Here is a 24,609-nt window from a genome sequence, read left to right on the forward strand (position 1 = left end):
ATGCCCTTTGTTGGTTCCCAAAACCACCCAGCTAGGGCTTCCCTGGTGGCGCAGTGGTTGAGAGTCTGCCTGCCGATACAGGGGACACGGGTTTGTGCCCCGGTCCGGGAAGATCCCACATGTCGCGGAGCGGCTGGGCCCGTGAGCCATGGCTGCTGGGCCTGCGCGTCCGGAGCCTGTGCTCCGCAATGGGAGAGGCCACGACAGTGAGAGGCCCGCGTACCGCAAAAAATCCCCAAAACAACCACCCAGCTAAAGCCTCAAGGAAATTGCCGGACATGAGTATCCTACAAACAATGACCAGCCTTCCAAGGACCAGGTGTGGTGATGGTTATCGGGAAGAACATGAATCATCCAGGTGCTCACAGTAAAGCTAGGGGTTCATAGAACACACATATGTCAGAAATAACTAACACTGAGAGGAAAAAAAGCTGTAAACAACAATAATAAAAACCAGCACATCACTGAGCTGTGAGACAACTTCAAGCAGACTAATAATCCTTAAAGGAGAAGAGAGTGGGGGAGCAGAAAAACATATTTGAAGAAATAATCGCTGACAGTTTTCCAAATTTGGTGGAAGAAAACTATAAACCCACATATCTAAGACTCTCCAAGAACCCTGAGCGAAGGAGGAAGAAAACTATACCAAAGCACATTATAATCATATTGCTCAAAACTCATGATAAAAAGAAAAATCTTAGAAGCAGCTGGGAGGTGGATGGGGGGTAAGAAAGACATGTTATATACAGAGAAACAAAGATAAGGATTATAGCAGACTTCTCATTGAAAACAATGCCTGAAGGCAATGGAACAACATCTTTAAATTAATGAAAAAAAACATAAATCCCACCAACCTAGAATTCTATACCAGCTATTGTGTAATAAAGAATCTGGTGGCGTTTGTCCCCAGTTCCCGGGAATGTGTCTCTAAATCTTTGCAATTTCCCAAGTGATGGGAGTGTCTTTGTTATTTATGGTGGGGCCAGACAGTTTATGCAAATGAGATGACCAATCATGTGACTAGAGGGCTGGGGCTTTAAGCCATCTGATATTACTCTGACCTCCAGGGAATGGAGGGGCGCTAGAGACTGAGTGCAATCACATAGCCAATGAATCAATCAATCACACCTACATAATGAAACCCCAATAAGCACTCTGGACACCAAAGCTTTGATGAGCTTTCCTGGTTAATAATACTCTGCGTACTGTTACACATCAGCGTGCCGGGGGGATTGATGCATCTAGACTTCATGGAGAGAAGGCACTAGAAGCTTCACACGTGGCACCCTCTCAGACCTCACCTTATAAGTCTCTTATTTTGGCTGATTTGTTTATTTATTTACTTATTTGGCTGCATAGGGTCTTAGTTGCAGTGCGCAGGCTCTTTGTTGTGGCACAGAGGCTCAGTAGTTGTAGTACGCAGCCTCTCTAGTTGTGGTGCGTGGGCTCCAGAGTGCACGGGCTCAGTAGTTGTGGCACATGGGCTCTCCAGTTGTGGTGAGCAGGCTCTAGAGCATGCTGGCTTAGTTGCCCTGTGGCACGTGGGATCTTCATTTCCTGACCAGGGATCAAATACATGTCCCCTGCATTGGAAGGCGGATTCTTAACCACTGAACCACCGGGGAAGTCCCTGGCTGGTTCTTAATGTACCCTTTTTGTTATAATAAAACTGTATTTGTAAGTACAGTGCTTTCCTGAGTTCTGTAAGTCATTCTAGCAAATTATTAAACCTGAGGAGGTAGTGGGAATCCTTGAATTTGTATCCAATTGGTCAGAATTATGGGTGGCCTGGGAATCACCAAGCATGGATGTCTAAAGTAATGATAGTTTTGTGGAGCACTGTGCCCATAACCTGAGAAGTCTCACCTAATTCTGGGCAGTTAGTTTCAGAAGTCATTGCACTAGTGAAAATATTTTTAAAATACTGTTAAAAAACAAAGGTGAAATAAAGATATTTTCAGATAAAAAAGCCAAATGAAATCCTCAACAGAAGACTGTACTACAAGAAATATTTTTAAAATTTCCTTTAGGCAGAAGGAAAATAATACCAGGAGGAAATATAGATCTACACAAAAGAATGAAGAGCACTGGAAAAGTTAGCTACATGGGAAAATATGTAAGATTTTTTCTTACTATTTAAATGTTTTTTAAATATAATAATGTTTAAACAAAAATAATAAGGTGGTGTAAGGTTTATAACATATATGAAAGTAAAAAGGTTTAAGATAATAATATAAAGGCTGGGAGGTGAAAATGGAATAGTACTATTCTTACGCTATATGTGAAGTGGTTTAGTATGGTGATAAAGATATATACTATAAATGCTAATCCAACCACTAAATAACAAAGAGTTATAGCTCACAGGCCAATAAAGGATATGAAATGGAATAGAAGACACTAAACTCCAAATAAGAGAGAAAAAGAGCAAAGAAGAGAAAACAGATTGTACAATTAGAAAACAAGTAGGAAGGTGACAGATTTAAACCAAACCATATCAACAACAATAGTAAGTAAATGTAAATAGTCTAAAAGCCCCAATTAAAAGACAGAGATTGTAAGACTGGATTAAAAGAAGAAAGAACTTATTAAAGAAAGTATCAATATTCATAATCATTCAAAAAAGAAAAGATCAGTCTCAGATATTTCACTGATAAATTTGACCAAACACTTAAGGAAAAAATACCAAACAACAACAGAATATACATTATTTTCAAGTGAACATGGAACATGTACTAAGAAAGATCATATTCTGGTCCATAAAACAAGATCCAATAAATTTAAAAGAATTCAAGACAGGGCTTCCTTGGTTGGCGCAGTGGTTGAGAGTCCGCCTGCTGATGCAGGGGACATGGGTTCGTGCCCTGGTCCGGGAAGATCCCACATGCCACGGAGCAGCTGGGCCCGTGAGCCGTGGCCGCTAAGCCTGTGCGTCCAGAGCCTGTTCTCCGCAACAGAAGAGGCCACAACAGTGAGAGGCCTGAGTACCGCAAAAAAAAAAAAAAAAAAAAAAAAAAAATTAAAAAAAAATAAAAAAATAAAAAAAAAAGAATTCAAGACATATAAAGTATGTTCTCTGACCACAATGAAATTTAATTAGAAATCAGTAACAGAAAGACCTCTGGAAAATCTCCAAATATTTGGAAACTAAACAACACACTTCTGAATAATTTGTGGGTCAAAGCAGAAACGAAAAGGGAAATTAGAAAAGTATTTTAAACTAAATAAAAATGAAAACATATCATATCAGTTAAAGCAATTCCATAGCGGGAAAATTATATCACTAAATACCGGTATTAGAAAAGAATGACTCAATTCAGTGACCTCAGCTTCTATCTTAAGAAATTAGAAAAAGAGCAAATGAAACCCAGAATAAAGGAAAGCACAAAGATAACTGAAGAAATCAATTAAAAAACAAAGAAAAACAATAGAGAAAATTAGCAAAACCATATACAGATCTTTTAAGATCAATAAGCTATAGACATATTGATCAGGAAAAAAAGAGAGAAGACACAAAATACTGACATCAGGAATGAAAGAGGTGACATCCTACAGATTGTACAGATATCAGAAGAATAATCAGGCAAGATTATGAACAAGCTTATGTCAATTAATTTGACAACTTAGATGGAATTGAAATTTTTATTAAAGATACAAACCACCAAAGCTCATTCAGAAATAGATTACCTGAATAGCCCTGTATCTATTAAAGAAATTAAATTTATTCTTTAGAACCTTCCCACGAAGAAAACTCCAGGCCAAGATGGCTTCACTGGAGAATTCTACCAAACATTTAAGGAAGAAATAATAACAATTCTACACAAACTCTTCCAGAAAACTGAGAAGGGAATCCTTCCCAACTCATTGTATGAAGTTACCATTACTCTTAATACTAAAACCAGCCAAAGATGAATATATTGTACATTCTCAACAATATTTCAACAAATCAAATCCAACAATATATTAAAAGGATAATACATTATGACCAAGTAGGGTTTATCCCAGGAATACAAGTTGGTTTAAAATATGAAAAAATCAATGAATAAAACCCACCATAATAATAGGTTAAAAAAGAAAAACCGTAATATCATTGCATTAGACACATTAAAAGCATTTGACAAAAATCCAACAACCATCTTTCATAAAAGCTTTCTCCAAACTAGGAATAGAAGGAAACATTCTTAAATTGATAAAAGGCATCTATGACAAACCCATAACTAATATTTCCTTAATGGTGAAGACAAATGGTCTAGGATCGGAAACAAGGTAAGGATGTCCATGCTCACTATTTCCATTCAAAACTGTACTGGAGGATCTAGTGAGTGAAATAGGCGATAAAGAGAAATTTTAAAAAGCATCCAGATCAGAAAGGAAGAAAAAAATGTATTTATTCATAGACAACATGATCGTCTATGTAGAAAATCTGACAGGATCTACAATAAAGTTACTTATAATAAGCAAGTTTAGCAAGGCTACAGGATATAAGATCAATATACAAAACTCTACTATATTTCTATATACTAGCAACAATCAGAAATTGAAAATAAAAGCAATACCATTTACTGCATTAAAAATATGGAATACTTAAGAGGTAAACTTGACAAAAGATGTACAAGAGCTATTCAAAACAGTGTTAAGAGAAATTAAAGACAGCCTAAATAAATGGGGAAATAGCCCATGAGTAAGAAGAGTCAATATTAAGAAGTCAGTTCTCCCCTAACTGATCTACACGTTTAGAATAATCAGAATCCCAACTGTCTTAAAAAAAAAAAAAAAAGACTAAAGAACAGTTTTAGGTTCACAGGAAAACTGAGCCAAAAGTACAGAGATTTTCCATATATCCCCTGCCCTCACTCATGCACAACCTTCCCCACCAGTTGCCTTTTGGATAAGCTGCTTTTAAAATTCACATGGAAATGCAAAGGACAAGAAGCCAGACAAAAAAAAGAATACATACTATGTGATTCCACTTAGATAAAAATTCTACAAAATTCATACTAATCTATAAGTGACAGAAAGCAGATCAGTGGTTGCCTGGAGATGGAGGGAATTATAAAAGAACACTGCAGAAACTTTTAGACATGATGGATATATTCACTATTTTCATGTTGGTGATAGTTTCACAGATGTATGTCAAAAGTTATCAAAATGTATGCCTTAAAACAAATATTTTTAAAATTAAAATTTATTTTATTCATGTTATACAACTTTTTGTTTTTTTAAAAAAAGTACAGTGTGACTGAAGATGGTTCATATTTTTAGAAATCTTAGGTCTTTTGCAGTTTGGTTTTTAAATTTAGATTTTGTGATTGGTTTTATTATAGGTGGAAAATAAACCTCACAGACATGTAGCTCCCAATGAAAGTAGTACATTATTGGCTCTGTTTATTAGATCATTTCAAGTCTATTCAAAGGGTGATAAAACTTTCTTCTGTCTTCTGTGCTGTCAAGCAGTTTTTCTTGGAAACTAATGGAAATATTTAATAATTTTTTAAAAGTTTATTTATTTATGGCTGCATTGGGTCTTTGTTGCTGCATGCGGGCTTTCTCTAGTTGCAGTGAATGGGGAATACTCTTTGTTGTGGTGTGTGGGCTTCTCATTGCGGTGGCTTCCCTTGTGGCAGAACACGGGCCCTAGAGCATGGGGGCTTCAGGAGTTGCGGTGCATGGGCTCAGTAGTTGCAGTGCACAGGCTCTAGGGCACGCAGGCTTCAGTAGTTGTGGCATGGGCTCAGTAGTTGTGGTGCACAGGCTTAGCTCCTCCGCAGCATGTGGAATCTTCCCGGACCAGGGATGGAACCCGTGTACCTGGCGATGGCAGGCGGATTCTTAACTGCTGTACCACCAGGGAAGTCCCTATAATGTTTTTTTTAAATTTTTAACAAATAGGTTCAAAATCTATTGAACTTTTCATTTGGAAGATAAAAAATATTCTATTTCCAATGTTTTTTAAAAAGTGGCAGATTTACTTGTTTCAATAGGTGGCATCATTTTTGTCAATAAAATCACATATAGATGGGAACATTTCAAAACATCCATTTTCAAAATGCTCTCTCTGTGACACAAACTTCTTTCAAACTGTAGCTACTTTTTCACTCATTGTTAAAATGTCACCTTCACCCTGAAGGGATAGGAGTATTTGCTGCCCCTCACCCCGCAAATACCTCCTAGTCAGCATATTACAACCAGTAAATTTCCTTCTTATACAAACTTTCCAAAAGTCCCTCCACACCGTTCTACAAGATATTGTAAAAATTCACCTGTAAGCTGCAATACGTTGCAGTCTGCTGAAGGGAAATGAGTGACCGAGAGGGTACAGTGGAACACCACTCTTTGTTCATGATATGCTACATACAATTTATGACACAGTCTGACAAATGGATCTAATGAGGGTACCAGTGTTGATCTATACCTAAGTACTAGTAAAGCCTAATTTAATCCTCATTTTTCATGATAAAAAATAAGTAAAAGTCAGTCCCTGGTGGTGCAGAGATTAAGAATCTGCCTGCCAATGCAGGGGACATTTTATATTTTTCCCCCATACCCAAGGGGATCACCTTTAGAGAACCACTTCGATGAATGCTGCTATTCGAAAATTCTAAGCAGTAGAATGACAGGTACACAGTGACATATCACAAAAAATGTCCAGCTTCAAAATTTTGACTGGGGCTTCCCTGGTGGCACAGTGGTTGAGAGTCTGCCTGCCGATGCAGGGGACACGGGTTCGTGCCCCGGTCCGGGAAGATCCCACATGCCGCAGAGCGGCTGGGCCCGTGAGCCACGGCCACTGAACCTGAGCGTCCAGAGCCTGTACTCCACAGCGGGAGAGGCCACAACAGTGAGAGGCCCGCATAATGCAAAAAAAAAAAAAAATTTAGACTGGACTCAGTAGAAAGAGAAAAGGAATTAAGGGGTTTCTTCAATAAGTCAAATGATAGATGATTAAGGCCTCCATAAAGCCAAAGTCGGACAGTATTCACCCAGAGTTAGTTTGCAACAGCTTCTATATCAAAGGCTTTTTCTGAGTTTTAAACTATGTCTTCTTTCTCCTCTGCTTATTTTTTTTTTAATTTATGATTTATTTATTTTATTTTTGGCTGCATTAGGTCTTTGTTGCTGCGTGCAGGCTTTTCTCTAGTTGCAGTGAGCGGGGGCTCCTCTTCGTTGCGGTGCGCTGGCTTCTCATTGTGGTAGCTTCTCTTGTTGTGAAGCATGGGCTCTAGGCACGTGGGCTTCAGTAGTTGTGGCACACAGGCTCAGTAGTTGTGGCTCACAGGCTCTAGAGTACAGGCTCAGTAATTGTGGCTCATGGGCTTAGTTGCTCCACGGCATGTGGGATCTTCCTGTACCAGGGCTCAAACCCGTGTCCCCTGCATTGGCAGGCGGATTCTTAACCACTGAGCCACCAGAGAAGTCCCTGCTTGCCTGTTTTTGAACCCCTGATGGCATTTACCAGAATTAAGGGCACCATATGGTACATCTTTATTCCTGTGTCAATGAAGTACTTATTAATTTATCAGTTACTAAGGTTTATACATTTGTTCGTTAGAACATTTTAGAGTTGGTTCACAATTCAACATCTTATATACCAAATACTGCCAACATCACAGAAAGGAAATGGCTTGCAAGTTATGGGGGTAGTTGCCAGACACAGTCCAAAACAGATCTCTGTGTACGTGATTGTAATCTTTGGCAAAAAGCATCTATGGTTCAGGGGTAAATAACAATGGATTCCTACCACCTGGAAGCTGATGAAATAATAAACAGATTATAACAAGCATTCCTCCCAACTGGCCAGGCTCCAATACACTTTCCAAAAAAGGTACTACTCTGACACTAACTGGGTGTACTGCAATTCCATTCTGACACCAACCACACACAGCACAGACCCAACAGGTTTAGGGCAAAGTCTTTAACGAGGCTGCCTCACTTCCTATACCAGCCATAAATCTTGGGAGAAGGGAGGTGCCTGTACTTCTGACCCACTGACTATAAATTTGGAGGTTTCCTTGCCTTCCTTGCCTTCCCCCAGCTGCAATAATTCACTAGAACAACTCACAGAACTCAGAAAGTATTATATTTACTATTACAAATTTAGTTTAGAGGATGTACACAGGTGAAGTCAGGGAAGGAATGCAGAACTCCTGTGTCCTCTCCTTGTGGAACCTGGGTACGTCCCCCTTCCAGCACATACATGTGTTCACCAACCAGGAAGCTCTACTCAGAGCTTTGGTATCTACAGTTTTCAATGGAGTTTCACTACACAGGCATAATTGATTAAATCACGGGCTACACAATTGAACTCAATCTCCAGCTCCTTCCCCTCCCCATGAGGTTGGTCTGGACCAAAGTCCCAACTTTCTAATCATATGGTTGGTTTTCCTGATGACCAGCCACCATCCTGAAGCTATCTAGGGGGCTACCCTGAGTTACCTCATTGGCATAACAAAGACACTCTATCACTCAGGAAATTCCAAGGTTTTTAGAAGCTCCATGCCAGGAACCTGGGATAAAAACTGTAGAAATTGTTTATTATACAGGTGCTAAGGCCTAAAAAGTTTGTGCCACCTTACTGTGTTTTCTCTACTTCTCCAATATTCATTTTGCCAAACAACCAAAAATTACTAATACGAAGATTGTGACAGAATAAAATCAATAATTTGAATTGGTCTTCTTTTGAGGGAAGATCAAGGTATTAGACTGTTAACATTTGAAGAAAATATTTAAATTGACCCTTCTTACTGAATTACATTCACAGTTCTGGCTCCAGAAAAAAAAAACACAACACGTCATTGAGAAGAACTTTTCCTTAAAAACAACCAGAAATGCCTCAACAGGACAAAAAATCGATGGAAAATCCAGCAGCCCAGAAAGCAGGCTTTTTCAACTTTACCAAGCAGTTTAGCAGTTGGAAAAAATAGTCAAAGACAAGTAACCATCCATCCCAGCAAAACAAGTTATAATAAAACATATAAGCAAACAACTGGGAGCTGTCACCTACAAACCGGCACTTGTCATCCACCTCTACAAGGATCAAATTAGCTGATGCAGCTGCTGACCATCAACACTCCCTGAAAGGAGTTCAGGGTGGAGATCAGGAATGAGGCACTCTGTGCTCTAGGGAAAACTGGCAGAACAGGTTTTCAGTTGGTTAGATATTTTCAGGAGAAGATTTTATGAACCCAATTCTTGCATCTACTCGTATCTAGAAAAGCACTAAAATCCTTCATGGTGACGTCTGCTCCTCGTAACTAACAGTAACCTTCACGAGACTAGCAGAAACCTTCTGCAAAAATATGTGCTTGATTGCATGTACTCACCCTTTAACAAAATCACATATACACTGACCTTCCCCCCACCTCTTCGGAGAAGTTTCTTGGAGCTATCTGAAATGCTGTCTCCAAGGCCATAGTCCTCATTTTGCCCCAAATAAAACTTAACTCACAACTCTCATGTTGTGCATTTTTCAGCTGACAGTCAGTTGACCTTGAACTAGTTGTTTCATTTATACAGTTTAGCTAGTTATAAAGTAATATAATTACATAGCAAGCACCTGTATAAATACCATCCAGGTTAACAACGCCATCTTCCAAAATCCCTCTACATAATCCTTCCAGTCAAAACCCCTCCCCATCCCGACTAAAGGTAAACATTACCCTGACTTTTATGGCAATCATTTCCTTATAGCTTTACCAACTAAATATGCAGCTCTAAATACTTGAGTTTAGTTTTTCTCAATTTAAAAAACTCATATGTAGGGAATTCCCTAGTGGTCCAGTGATTAGGCTCTGCACTTCCACTGCTGGGGGCCCGGGTTCAATCCCTGTTCCGGGAATTAAGATCCCACAGGCCACGTGGAGTGGCCAAAAAAAAGAGATAAGTCACATATCATAAAATTCACCCTTTTAAAGTGCACAGTGTAGCAGTTTTAGTATATTCACAAAGCTGTGCAACCATCACCACTATCTACTTCCACAACATTTTTTATCACTCAAAAAAGAAACTGTACCTGTTGATAGTCACTCCTGATTCTGCTCTCCCCCAAGACTTTGGCAACCACTAATCTACATTCTGTTCCTATGGAATTGCCTACCCTGGACATTTCACAGAAATGGAATCATACAATATGTGACCTTTTGTGCTCTAGTCTGTCTATTTTTTTTTTTTTTAACATCTTTATTGGGGTATAATTGCTTTACAATGGTGTGTTAGTTTCTGCTTTATAACAAAGTGAAAAAGCTATACATATACATATGCTCCCATGTGTCTTCCCTCTTGCGTCTCCCTTCCTCCCACTCTCCCCATCCCACCCCTCCAGGCTGTCCCAAAGCCCCGAGCTAATATCCCTGTGCCTTGCGGCTGCTTCCCCCTAGCTATCCACCCTACTACATAAGAAAATGCCAAACTGTTTTTGCAAAATGTATGTACCAATTTATAGTTCCACCAGTGATGCTTAAGAGTTCCCACTGTTTCATATACTTATCTATACTTTGTTCTGTCATTTTAATTTAAGCCATGTTTGACAGTAATATAATGGCATTTCATTGTGATTTTATTTTGCATTTCCATAATTACTAATGAGATTAAAGTATCTTTTCACATACTTATTGGCCATTTGGATTGCTTCTGTGAACTGCCTGTTCAAGTCCCTTGGCCATTTTTCAATCATACTATCTTTTTATTTTATTGATTTGCTAGAGTCCTTTAAATGTTCTGAATCCAAGCCCTTTGTCAATTTTAAGCGTCATAATTATCTTCTCTCAGTTTGTGGCTTGCCTTTTCATGGTACCTTTTGGTGACTAAAAATTCTAATGTATTCAAATGTATTACCTTTTTCCTTTATGTCCTTTACAAAAAATTCCCTTTACGTATTTCCAATTCCCTTTATGTCCTTTTAAAAAAATGAAGATGTTCTACTGCATACCTTCTAAAAGTTTAGTGTTTTGGCCTTCACATTTAAATCTACAATTCACGTATATGAAATCGTCATGTGTATACTTTAAATATCTTACCATTTTATTTATCAATTATACCTTACTGAAGCTGAAAAAAAAAACTACAGTTCACCTAGAACTGATTTTTGTGAAGTAAGAGCTAATTCTTTCAATTTCTCCATATGAACATCCAACTGTCCCAGTGTCACCTCTGTCATAAATCAAGTGTCCATATATGTATGGATTTGTTTCTGGGATCTTCTTTCTCCATTCCCTAAATATATTCTTCTCTTCAATACTGCTTATTTAAGTTAAGGGTATCATCACTCATTAATCACCCAAACAGGAAATCTGGAGACAATCAGTTCTAATCCTTGCTGATTTGATCTCATAAATTTTCCCATATTCATATATTTTCTCCATTTCTAAGACTTCCTTACATCTTGACAATGGCCAGGGCCTCTTAACTGGTCTTCTAAATGCCAGCATATCTTTACTTTTGTACTCCCAAGCACCCTGGACATACATTTAGTATAGCCTTTAACAAATTAGGTGAAACTTGACTGTCCCCTGTGGACACAGCTCTCCTTGCAGCTCTCTCAAGTAATGACTGTTTGCTTTCACACACCCCTTTGTATACCACTGGGCTGAAATATGGAGTAGGTATCCTGCTAGCTCCTCATGTTTTCTTCCAGGCACTCTCCAGCTCTACTTCTCTCTCCTGAAATCAAGACTAACATATTGATTGGCCCATACCAGTGTCTAAAAGGCAGTTCAAACTTAATATATTTAAGGGTTCCAAGGATCGGAGGTCCTGGAATCAAATGATTGGTTTTCGGGGGATGAGGTTTCTAGATGGCACAAGGTAGAAAGACTGGGTTAGTGCTTGGAGAGCAGGAAGAATGAAACTAAAGTTATAGAGACAGGGTCTAAAGTATAGGTATTGGGCATATGTGACCAAGGAAGTACGGAGGAGAAGCTCACAGACAGGAGCTCAAAGTACTGAAAGTCCTAAGAACTGAAAAGATCCTCAACATAAGTATACTGAAACTATCAAGAATAACAGAGGAGTTAGAACTGAAGAGTAATAGTGAGTCAAGAACTAAGATATTTACAGCTGCAATGATGGGTAGTGAGTGATATAATTTAATGGCATAAGATTCAAAGTATTAGGGCATTAGGAAGAAGAGACGGAGAATAATGAAAAGACAAGGCCCAATGGTAGGAGGTCATGGGAGCAGTAAGAGCTAACACTTCAGAGGGCTGCAGACAGTGTTCTAACCCTTCCCTTTTCCCCAGGATTTCATTAGAACAAGATTGATGGACTATGAATTCCAGAAGGTACATTGGAAGAGTTTCAAGAGTCAGAGAGGGATGAGAAAAAGGGTCAGAGCAGGGAATGTTCAGAGATTTATAGCAGCTAGGAGTATAGGAGACAGAAGGGGCAAATACCTGGGGGTTCCTGTGGTAACTGACAGGGATAAGGGATAATGAAATTAGCCCTAGTGGATTCAAGACTGATAAGAGGTGAGGAGGCTGCAAGTGTTAGGGAGTAAAGAGGAGTGGATTATTGGGGACTGCTCTTGACCCTGGATGATAGGGGCTGAAGGCTTAAGAAAGACACACTTTTAGTCCCATTACACTAGTTTAAAATCAGATGATATGTAACAAACATCATATAAACATGCATGCCCACTGACCTGTTAATCTTATTCTGAAAATATGACTCAGCAAGTTCACGCCTACATATAATTTTTAGACAGTCTTTATACATATATACAAAAAGAACATAAGGAAGGATGTTTGTTGCAACATTGACCATAACAGTGAAAAATTGAAAACAATCTAAATGTCTGTGCTAGTTACCAATTTAATACCTCTCAACTCCAAATTCATCCTTTAATACCTGCTCTGCCACAGAGGAGAGAATTCCTTTAGGTACTTCCTTTATAGTGAACATAATATTAAACTTTCCCAGTAGAGGGTGCTGGAGGGACACTGTAGAAGGAAGAGGCTCTGGGTGCAGTCCCAGCAACTGCGCCTTCAGTCAGTAGTGTGGCTCAGTAGTGTGGCAGTCAGGACAGGCAGGGGTGCTCTGACCTAGTCACATGCTCGCAACCTGGCATCGCTGACCTGACCTGGCAATCACCTTTCCACAGCCCTCCCTGCAAGGACACTGTATGCCCCAGGCATGCCCACACTAGTGCCCTGACTCCCTCTGTTTGCCTGGTCCACTCCCTGCACCCCAGGGTTTGTCTTCCATGTTGTTCCTGAGGGATATAATATGCACTATGCCTCCCACTCTCTGTGCAGGCCTGGATACTGGCTGCCATGCTAGTGCTCCGGAGGGCTGCTTTGCTGATTGCTCAGCGGCTATGGACCAGCTCTGGCCTTTTATTGTCATAGTTTATAATTCTATTCAACTTCACCTGTTTAAATCATTGTGTGGTTTCTGTCTCCTGATTAGGCCCAGACTAATATAATGTCCATCAATAAAAAAATTAATATGTAATTTTTGTATGGTTATATAATGGAATACTCTATAGGCAATAAAAATAAATGAACTAACTTTCCATGTATGGTCTGGCACGTTAGGGGTTTAGAGGTTGCTGCTTCATCCTAACAAGTAAAAAGCTGAACAAATCAAACAAACAACTCTTCTCTTCTGTCAGAGAAGTGAAGTCCCAGGGCAAACCACTGCCCCTAAAATGAGAGAGAGACAGGCAGATACAGAGTATCACAACTTAACACTGGTTCCTCCCCGGGAACCAGTGCCAAGGTAGGAAAACCTGAACTGTAACTGATGAACTGCTAGAGGCTCAGTGTGCATAACTTTGAGAGTTAAAAACTCCCAGGGGATGCAGTCACAGAGGGGTCCCCACACTATTTTGAGTTTTACCTACAAGAGTCCTACCAGGTTCTCACAGTGAAGATCTGAGAAAAATCCCCTCGAGCTTCCAGCAGGGGAAGGGGTAAAGGAACCATTTCAAAATAGGCCAGAGCATTCTGTTCTTCTTACCAAGGTTTGTTCACAGGAGAAACTATTTTTACCAGAGCTTAGCCTTCTGAGGTTTGATCAGAGCCTAACCTACCTGGCAGAGGGGAAATATCTAACTCCAGCACCCTCCAGCCATATCCTATCTAAGGTTGGGAGAGAACTAAGAAGCACTGGTGAAGTTCACAGTTTAAGGGCACAGGCTCACCAAAAGACTGAGGACTACAGAACACTTCCCCTCTCCCGACACCTTACTATTACATTACTAAAGGCCTATTTATAGTGATTCCTTTTATTCCTTTTACATCAGGTTTGCTTTTCAACCAAAAATTACAAGGCACTCTAAAAGGCAAAAAACACAGTCTGAAGAGACTGAACAAGCATCAGAACCAGAGTCAGATATGATAGGAATGTGGGAATTATCAGAACGAGAATTTTTTTAAAACTATGATTAATATGCTAAGGGCTTTAAAAATACATAAATAAATAAACAAGTTTATTTGTTTTTGGCTGCGTTGGGTCTTCATTGCTACATGCAGGCTTTCTCTAGTTGTGGCGAGCGCGGGCTGCTCTTCGTTGCAGTGAGTGGGGGCTACTCTTTGTTGCGGTGCATGTGCTGCTTCTCATTGCGGTGGCTTCTCTTGTTGCAAAGCACGGGCTCTAGGTGTGCGGGCTTCAGTAGCTGTGGCACGCGGGCTCAGCAGTTGTGGCTCGTGGGCTCTAGAGCTCAAGCTCAGTAGTTGTGGCGCATGGGCTTAGTTGCTCCACGGCATGTGGGATCTTTCCAGACAAGGGATCAAACTCATGTTCCCTACATTGGCAGGCAGATTCTTAACCACTGCACCATCAGGGAAGTCCTTATGCTAAAGGCTTTAATGGAAAAAGTAGACAACAAGAAGGACACATGTATAATATAATCAGAGAGATGGAAATTCTAAGATAGAATCAGAAATGCTAGATGTCAAAAACACTGTAACAGAATTAAGAATGCCTTTGAAAGGCTCATTAGTGGAACTGACACAGTTGAGAAAAGAATCTCTGACCCTGAGGATATGATACTAGAAACTTCCAATACTAAAAAGCAAAGAGAAAAAAAAAAGACTGAAATTAATAGAAAAGAATATCCAAGAACTGTGGGACAACTACAAAAGGTGTAAGACTTGTGTAATGGAAATACCAGAGAGGAAACAGAAGAAATATTTGAAACAATAATGACTGAGAATTTCCCCAGATTAATGTCAGACACCAAACCACAGATCCAGGAAACTCAGAGAACACAAAGCAGGATTAAATGCCAAAAAAAACTATACCTAGGCACATCATATTCAAACTTCGGAAAAATCAAAGATAATGAAAAAATCTTGAAAGAAACCAGAGGGTAAAAACATCTTACCTATAGAGGAGCAAAAGATTAGAATTATATCCTTCTTCTCAGACATCATGCAAACAAGAGAGTTGATAGGAAAAAAAACTCTACCAACCTAAAATTCTGTGCCCTGCAGTACTATCCTTCAAAAGTGAAGGAGAAACTAAGACTTTTTCAGACAATCAAAAATGGAGGGAATTTGTTGCCAGTAGACCTGCCTTACAAGGAATGTTGAAAGTTCTAAGGGAATTCCCTGAGGGTCCAGTGGTTAGGACTTGGCACTTTCACTGCCGAGGCCTGGGTTCAATCCCTGGTCAGGGAACTAAGATCCTGAAAGCTGCAGGGCATAGCCAAAAAAAAGTTCTAAGAGAAGTAAAATGATATAGGTCAGAAACTTGGATCTATATAAAGGAATAGCATTAGAGAAGGAGTAAGTGAAGGTAAAATTAAAAATTTGATCTTTTATATTCTTCATTGATTTAACAGTTTGTTCAAAATAATAATAGCAAAAATGTATTCAATTATGTATTTATATGCTTATGGATAAGTGAAAAGAATGCCTTCAGTGATACAAAGGATTGGGGGGAGGAATTAGGATTATTTTGTTATTATAAGGAATTTACACCACCTGTGAAGCAGTATAATGTTTTTTAAAGTGCATTTGGATCAGTTGTAAATGTATATTGCAAACTCTAAAACAAACACACAAAGGTAAGGAAAATACAGCTGATATGCTAACAAGGAGAGAGTATGGAATCATCTAAAATGCTCCATTAAGACCACAAAAGAGTAGAAGACAAAAATAGGAACAATAGGAACAAAGACCACAGGCAACCAATGGAAAACAGTAGCAAATATGGTAGATACTAACCTAACTATATCAATAATCACCTTAAATATCTATGGTCTAAATTAAAAGATAGAGATTGTCACATAGATTTAAAACAAAAGCAAAAACAAGACCCAACTAAGTGTAGTTTACAAGGAAGTCATTTAAAATATAAAGACACATGTAAATTAAAAGCACATGGATAGAAAAAGAGATATCATCCTAATACTAATCAAAAGAATGTGGAAGTAGGTACATTAATTTCAGACAGCAGACTTCAGAGGAATAAAAGTTACTGAGATAAAGAGGGGCATCATATAATGATAGAGGGGTCAGTATTCCAAGACATCATAATAATCCTTAATGTGTATGCGCCTAACAACAGAGCTTCAAAATACATTAGGCAAAAAACTGTTAGAGCTGCAAGGAGAAATAGATGAACCCACAACTACAGTTGGAGACTTCAACATTCCTCTATCCAAAACTGAAAAATACAGCAGGTAGAAAATCAGTAAGGAGAGAGTTGAAGTCTATGGCATCATCAATCAACTAAATATAATTGACATTTATAGACTACTTCATCCAATAACAGTGGAATACACATTCTTCTCAATCTCACATGGAACTTTCAACAATACAGACCACATTCTGGGCCATAAGACACACCTTAACAAATTTAAGAGAAAAGAATTCATACGCCTGCTTTCAGATCACAATGGAATTGAACTAGTAATCAGTAACAGAAAGACAACTGGGAAAACCGCAAAATACTCGGAGATTAAACAACACAGTTCAAAATAACATATGGGTCAAAAAAAAAAATAACATATGGGTCAAAGAAGAAATCTCAACAGAAATTTTAAAATATTTTTAACTAAATGAAAATGCAACTTATCAAAATTTGTGGAATGGGCAATATAGGGGTGGGGAGTGGGAGAGGGAGATACAAACTATTGGGTGTAAGACATGCTACAAGGGGGACTTCCTTGGCAGTGCAGTGGTTAAGACTCTGTGCTTCCGCTGCAGGGAGCACAGGTTCGATCCCTGGTTGGGGAACTAAGATCCTGCATAGCCAAAAAAAAAGCTACAAGGATGTATTGTACAACATGGGAATATAGACAATATTTTATAGTAACTGTAAATGGAGTGTAACCTTTAAAAACTGAATATTAATTAATTAAGGAAGATCTAAGATTAATCATCTAAGCCTTCACCTTAAGAAACCAGAAGAAGAGCAAATTAAATCTAACATAAGCAGATGAAAAGAAATAACCAATAGTAGAGCAGAAATCAATAAAATTGAAAACAGGAAATCAATAGAGAAAATGAACAAAACCAAAACTGGTTCTTTGAAAAGATCAACAAAATGGACATGCCTCTAGCCAGGCTAACTAAGGGAAAAAAAAGAGAGAAGACACACGTCACTAGCATCAGAACAGATACTGTATCACTACAGATTCCATGGGCATTAAAAGGATAATAAAGGAATATTATGAACAACTCTATGCCCACAAATTTGATACCCAGGTTAAATACATCAATTATTTTAAGACAAAATCTGCCAAATCTCACATAAGAAGAAACAGACAATCTGAATAGGCTTATATCTATTAAATAAATTTAATCAATAATGAATAATCTTCCAAAACAGAAAGCACCAGGCCCAGATAGGTTCTCTTGTGAATTCTACCAAACATTCAAAAAGAAATTATACCAACTATCCAGAATCTCTTCCAGAAGACAGAAGTGGAGAGAACACTTCCTAACTTATTCTATGAGGCCATTATCCTAACACCAAAACCAGGCAAAGACATTATAAGAAAAGAAAACTACAGACCAGTATCTCTCATGAACATGGATACAAAATCCTTAACAAAATATTAGCAAATCCAGTCCAACAATGCATGAAAGGAATTATACACCATAACTAAGTAGGATTTAATCCCAGGTATGCAAGGCTGGTTCAACATTTGAAAATCAATTAATGTAATTTATCATATCAACAGCTAAAGAAGCAAAATCAAATGATCATATCAACAGATGCAGAAAAAGCATTTGACAAAATCCAAAACACATTAAAGAAAAAAAAACTTTCAATAAATTAGGAACAGAAGGGAAGTTCCTCAATTTGATAAAGAACATCTACAAAAAAACTACAGCTAATATCATATTTAATGGTGAGAAACTTTAAGCTTTCCTGCCAAAATCAGGAAAATGGAATGTTTTCCATTACCATTGTTTTCCAACATCATACTGGAAGTTCCAGCTAATGCAACAAGATAAGAGAAGAAATTAAAAGGTATACAGATTGGGAAGGAAGGAGGTATAAACTGTCTTTGTTTGCAGATGACATGATGGCCTACGTAGAAAATCTGAAAAAAAAAAAAAATCAACGAAAATCCTCTGAAACTCTTAAGTGATTATATCAAAGTTGTAGGATTCAAGGTTAATGTACAGAAGTCAACACTTTATACCATCAATGAACAAGTGGAATTTGAAATTAAAAACATTACCAATCACATTAGCATCCCCAAAATGAAATACTTAGGTATAAATCTAACAAATTATATATGTACAAGATCTACATGAGGAAAACTTCAAAACTCTGATGAAAGATATCAAAGAAGAACTACATAAATGGAGAGAGATTCCACGTTCATGGATAGGAAGACTCAATACTGTCAAGATATCAGTTCTTCTCACTCGATCTATAGATTCGATGCAATCCCAAACCAAAATCTCAACAAATTATTCTGTGGATGGACAAACTGATTCTAAAGTTCATATGCAGAGGCAAAAGATCCAGAATAGCCAACTCAATACTGAAGAAGAAAACAGAGTTGTAAGACTGTTATTACCCAACTCAAGACTTACTATAAAGCTACAGTAATCAAAACTGTGTGGTATTAGAGAAAGAACAAATAGATTAATGGAACAGAACAGAAACAGAATAGAGAGCCAGAAACAGACCCACATCAGTTAAATATACTTAACTGATGTTTGACAAAGAAGCAAAAGTAATACAATAGAAAAAAGACAATCCTTCCAATAGTGCTACAACGACTGTATAGCCACATGAAAAAAAAGAATAGACACAGACCTTCATAAAAATTATCTCAAAATGGACCACAGACCTAATCATGAAACACAAAACTATAAAACTCCTAGAATATAACATAGGACTAAGCCTTGATGACCTTCGGCAGGACAATGACATTTCAGATGCAATACCAGATGCACAATCCATGAAAGAAATAATTGATAAGTTGGTCTACATTAAAATGAAAAACTTCTGCTCTGCAAAAGAGAATGAGAAAACAAGCCACAGGCTAGGGGAAATACTTGCAAGAGACATCTGATAAAGGACTGTTATCCAAAAATACACAAAAAACCACTTAAAACTCAACAATAAGAAAACAAACAACCTGATTAAAAAACAAGCAAAAGATCTGGACACTTCATCAACGAAGATATACAGATGGGAAGTAAGCATATAGAAAGATGTTCAATACCGTATGTCACTAGGGATATGCAAGTGGAAACAATAAGATACCACTGCAAAACTGTTAGAATGGCCAAATTATAAAACACTGACAACACCAAAAGTTGGAAAGTATGTGGAGCAAGAGAAACTCTCATTTGTTGCTGGTGGGAATGCCAAAATAGTTCAGCCGTTTAGGAAGACAATTTGGCAGTTTCTTATAAAACTACCCTTAACCATACAATCCAGTAATCACCCTCCTTGGTATTTAATCAAATGAATTGAAAATTTATGTCCACATAAAAACTTGCACACAGATGTTTATAGTAGCTTTATTCATAACTGCCAAAACTTGGAAGTCACCAAGATGTGCTTCAGTAGGTCAGTGAGTAAGTAAACTGGTATATCCAGACAATGGAATATTACTCAGCACTAAAAAGAAATGAACTATCAAGCCATGATAAGACATGAAGGAAAGTTACATATATATTATTAAGTGAAAGAAGCCAATCTGAAAAGGCTACATACTGTATGATTCTAACTATATGACATTTTGGAAAAGGCAAAACTACGGAGACAGTGAAAAGACTAGTGGATGTCAGGTGTTGGGGGAGGGACTGATGAACAGACAGGACATGGGGATTTTTAGGGCAGTAAAACTACTCTGTATGATACTACAATGATACATACATGTCATAATACATTTGTCAAAACCCATATAATGTACACCAAGAGTGAATCCTAATGTAAACTACGGGTTCTGGGTAATAATGATGTGTCAATGTAGGTTCATCAGTTGTAACAAATGTGCCACTCTGGTGCTGGATACTGATAGTGGGGAGGTTGTACATGTGTGGGGACAGGTATATGGGAACTCTGTACTCTCTTCTCAATTTTGCCGTGAATCTAAAACTGCTCTAAAAAACAGTTTATTAATTAAAAGAAAAAACAATAAACTAGGAAGGTTCCATTTCCAGAATGGCTAAGTAAGTGCCTACTGAATTGACCTTACTGTAGTTATCTAATTATATATAGTAAACATTTAATATTGAACTGAACTGTATGGAATAAATGAACCTACTTTCAAATCAACAGGCCCCATATTATTCAACATATTCCAGACTTTAAAGTGAAAATAGAGAGTCTTAGAATACCCTGTGCCCCCAAATATGAGGATGTATAAGATTTTAGAATTAATCTGATATGAAGTTTGATCTGTATGGAACAATTAACGCTGCCTTTCTCAACATCTGGTTAAGTAGAGAGTCTACAGCCATGAATTGGGCTTTTAAATCAATTCTTCCTCCCTGTATCTGAGGACTGACTAGATTTTCTGCATTAATTTAAGGAGAGATGATGATGATGATGATAGCTAACATTTATGGAGTACTAAGCATGTTATACGTATTAACACAAGGCTAGAGTCCACAGACCCAGGCAGGCTGAAAAAGCCAGATGATTTTCTCAATCAAAGCCCCTTGAGTAGGGAAGCTTTAGTCCTAAACTCTGTCAGGAATCTAAATAGCATCTCAGAGAGAAGCTGCAAGTAGTAATTACTACCTATCACTCACATTACAGTTGAGAAACTATGTTCAAGGTCTAGACATGCTAAATTAATTTCTATATGATAAAAAGGCCAAGTCAGATATATGCTGAGTTTTTACAAAATTCATGACTAGAATTCATTTGTATCTGACCTAACACCTAACCCAGTCAATTCTGAGGGAAAGCACCTAAGCACAACGAGAGCTTTGCTTTAAAAGCCAAGGGCAGCAATGGCTTCCTATGGGTCCAAGCCTGCTCTATTTCCATGACCTCCAGGTTTGGAACTTCCACTGTAAACAGAATAGCAGTGAACAGTGTTGCAGAGCAACAACTCCTTCAACAAAGCTGAGTTCCCTGGTCTGGCTCCCCTGGGATTTAAGAATACATGTCTAGACCAAAATACATGACTAACCCAAATGAGATCTTCTGCCTCATAATTTTTATATATTCCTTAGTCAGAGGCAAGTAAATCAGTCCTTACACTGCCTGGAAGAGCCCATAATTCAGATGGAGCAAAGTCTGAATGCATGAGATCACTGATTTCACATATTGGAATTGAAGCAAATGTCAACATGAAACCAACAGTCCTCTCACTTTTGCTGACGCCTGTTGTAACAGAGGGAAAGTTGTTAGGAGTCCCATAAGGCAGAAAACTGTCTCTGTGAGCCCTAATTCTTGGGCATGATAGGACAAAATGTTAATGGAGCCCTCATCACATGGCCCCAGATGACTGGAGCCATAAAACACTCTCAACACACCAGAACAGAGGTGGTAGACCCAGGATATGTACAAGACCAAAAGGACAGTTGACAGGTCAAGGCAAGAAATAACTAAGAGTCAAAAACAGACTGAACACATTCTCCCATGGAAAGCATGCCCATAAGCTCTGTATGCTTCAGTCAGCCACATGAAGTGACAACGTAGTACGTTGAACCTCACAAAGTGAGAAGTAGGAAAGAAATTGGGCATCTGTGACCACTCTTTTATTCCACCTTTCTTAATCTTCAAGCACTCACCTGTGTGGCCATGGAGTGGTGAGTGTGGCCGTGGTAGTGTAGGTGATGTGCTAGAGGTCACAATCAAACTCTTGCGGTTGCTTGTCCGACAACTGCAATGAAAACACAAATGTCAGTTATAACAGGGTTGCATCATGGGCCCAGAGAACTTGAATGGCTATCGAGGAAAAAAAGAGTGATATCATTCCATAAGCTGAGCAGTATAATACTTTAAACTGAACTGGCTCAGCAATTACTGTTTGCACAGTGAGATTTCATAACTCACTGTGTTCCATCTTGGAATAACTTTTGTCACTGTCTTGACTTTTATCTTGTATTGCCACTGCACTTTTCCAAAGTGTAAGTTTTGCTTCCTAAGCAAATACCCAAGGAGCTCCTTAAACATAACAACCATGTCTTAAATGGTATCTAATGAAGAATGACCACTGCAAATTTGATTCAGAAAACAAAAAACATGAGCCATAAATATTCTCATATCTCATAAAAATTAATGTTCTTGCCATAAAAATGAAACTATTAACTTAATCTATAAAACTTATCTTTTAAAAACTGCTTAATCAATGGATTAAGTAATATTCTCATTTCACTATAAATTTCAGAACAGGCCTGTGTTCCTTCTACAAAGTTGGCTTTCCTTTACATGTTAATAGCTGAGGCTTTTTCTTGAGGCTGGAGAAAGCCAAATCATGATGAAAGGCCATTTCATGCTGTACCTGCTGTTGAAAAGTGTGTATAAATTTATTTGAAAGTCAGCCCATCTTTCTTTTTAAAAATTATTTATTTATTTATTTATTTGGCTGCATCAGGTCTTAGTTGCAGCATGTGGGATCTAGTTCCCTGACCACGGATTGAACCTGGGCCCCCTGAATTGGGAGTGCATTCTTAGCCACTGGACCAACAGGGAAGTCCCCAGCCCATCTTTTAAAGGCATTAAAGAAGCCTGTCATTTATATTCATCCAAACAAATATTTACTGAACACCTACTATGCACCAGGCACCGTTCTAGGTGCTAGGGAAGTAGTAGGGAACAAGAGGAATTATCTGTCCTCAAACTGGAGTGAAAAGTGCTATGAAGAAAGAGAGAGAGAATGTTCAAGAAATAGCAAAGAAGTCAAGTAGGTGGCAGGAAGGGAGAATGACAGGAAAAGAAGTAGGCTATAGAAACTATGGGTATAGGCCACAGCCAGACTTTGTAGGGCTGGTAGACTATTGCAAAGAACCACTGGAAATGTGATAAGGAACCGCTGGAAGGACTGTGATCAATCTCAAGAGATTATGATTAGAAATGATAAGCAACTTTCCCTAAGATACCAGGAGGACTAATCTAATCATGTCTCACACCCCTTCCTTACCCCCGTTACAATCAAATGCCCAAGACTTCCATCTCTAATTTGACACAGTCTCTACTCCTTGATCTTTAAAAAAAGCTTACCCTCTGTCTCCCTGAACTCAGTCTGTCATCAGCAAACTCTATATCCTTAACTTCTTTTCTCAACATTCAGTTTAAATTCTAGCTCTAACTGAAACTTTGCTATCCCCCAGGACACCACAGTCCTGGTGAAATCCCAATCCTTTTTTTTTTTTCTTCTGCAGTACGCGGGCCTCTCACCGTTGTGGCCTCTCCCGCTTCGGAGCACAGGCTCCGGACGCGCAGGCCCAGCAGCCACGGCCCACAGGCCCAGCCGCTCCGCGGCACATGGGATCCTCCCGGACCAGGGCACAAACCCATGTCCCCTGCATCGGCAGGAGGACTCTCAACCACTGCGCCACCAGGGAAGCCCCTCCAATCCTTTTAAACCCAACTTTCCATCTATTTTGCAACTGTACTCAGGCAGCTAAAGGTGAATGAAGAAAAATCCAAAATCATGCTGGCTGGTGTTTCTTTATGTTTATGATGATAAATATCAAGTGGGTCCATACTACATCTACCTAGGCAATGTGCTCTCTCTCCAAGACAACTAATTCAGAAATTCTCCCCAAACCTCTAGCACTCCTTCCCCAAATCTTACCCTCATCTGCTGACTTTGCTTTTTATTCAACTAGGGGTAAAAACAATCAACACAAAAAGAAGTACTACATATTTCTGCTACAAAAATCCATTAGCCTGGGACTTCCCTGGTGGCGCAATGGTTAAGAATCTGCCTGCCAGCACAGGGGACACAGGTTTGATCCCTGGCCCAAGAAGATCCCACATGCCGTGGAGCAACTAAGCGGGTGCATCACAACTATTGAGCCTGCGCTCTAGAGCCCACGAGCCACAACTACTGAAGTTCACGTGCCTAGAGCCTGTGCTCCACAACAAGAGAAGCCACCGCAATGAGAAGCCCGCACACTGCAATGAAGAGTAGCCCCCGCTCGCTGCAACTAGAGAAAGCCTGTGCGCAGCAAAGAAGACCCAACACAGCCAAAAAATATAAAAGTAGCCATTAAAAATCTATTATCCTAA

At 38.8% G+C, this 24,609-nt stretch overlaps 1 protein-coding gene across 1 annotated transcript in view; it reads right to left on the reverse strand.

The window, feature by feature from the left end:
* The window catches only part of MAST2 (microtubule associated serine/threonine kinase 2), a 173,095-nt gene that overhangs the window by 33,625 nt on the left and 114,861 nt on the right, over positions 1 to 24,609 (reverse strand). Inside the window, exon 4 of the mRNA XM_024746162.1 lies at positions 22,164 to 22,255. Coding sequence (XP_024601930.1) covers positions 22,164 to 22,255 — 92 coding nt within the window. The remainder of the gene's footprint in view (positions 1 to 22,163; positions 22,256 to 24,609) is intronic.

Source organism: Neophocaena asiaeorientalis, unplaced genomic scaffold (assembly GCF_003031525.2).
Source record: "Neophocaena asiaeorientalis asiaeorientalis breed wild unplaced genomic scaffold, Neophocaena_asiaeorientalis_V1.1 scaffold51, whole genome shotgun sequence".
Taxonomy (NCBI): domain Eukaryota; kingdom Metazoa; phylum Chordata; class Mammalia; order Artiodactyla; family Phocoenidae; genus Neophocaena; species Neophocaena asiaeorientalis.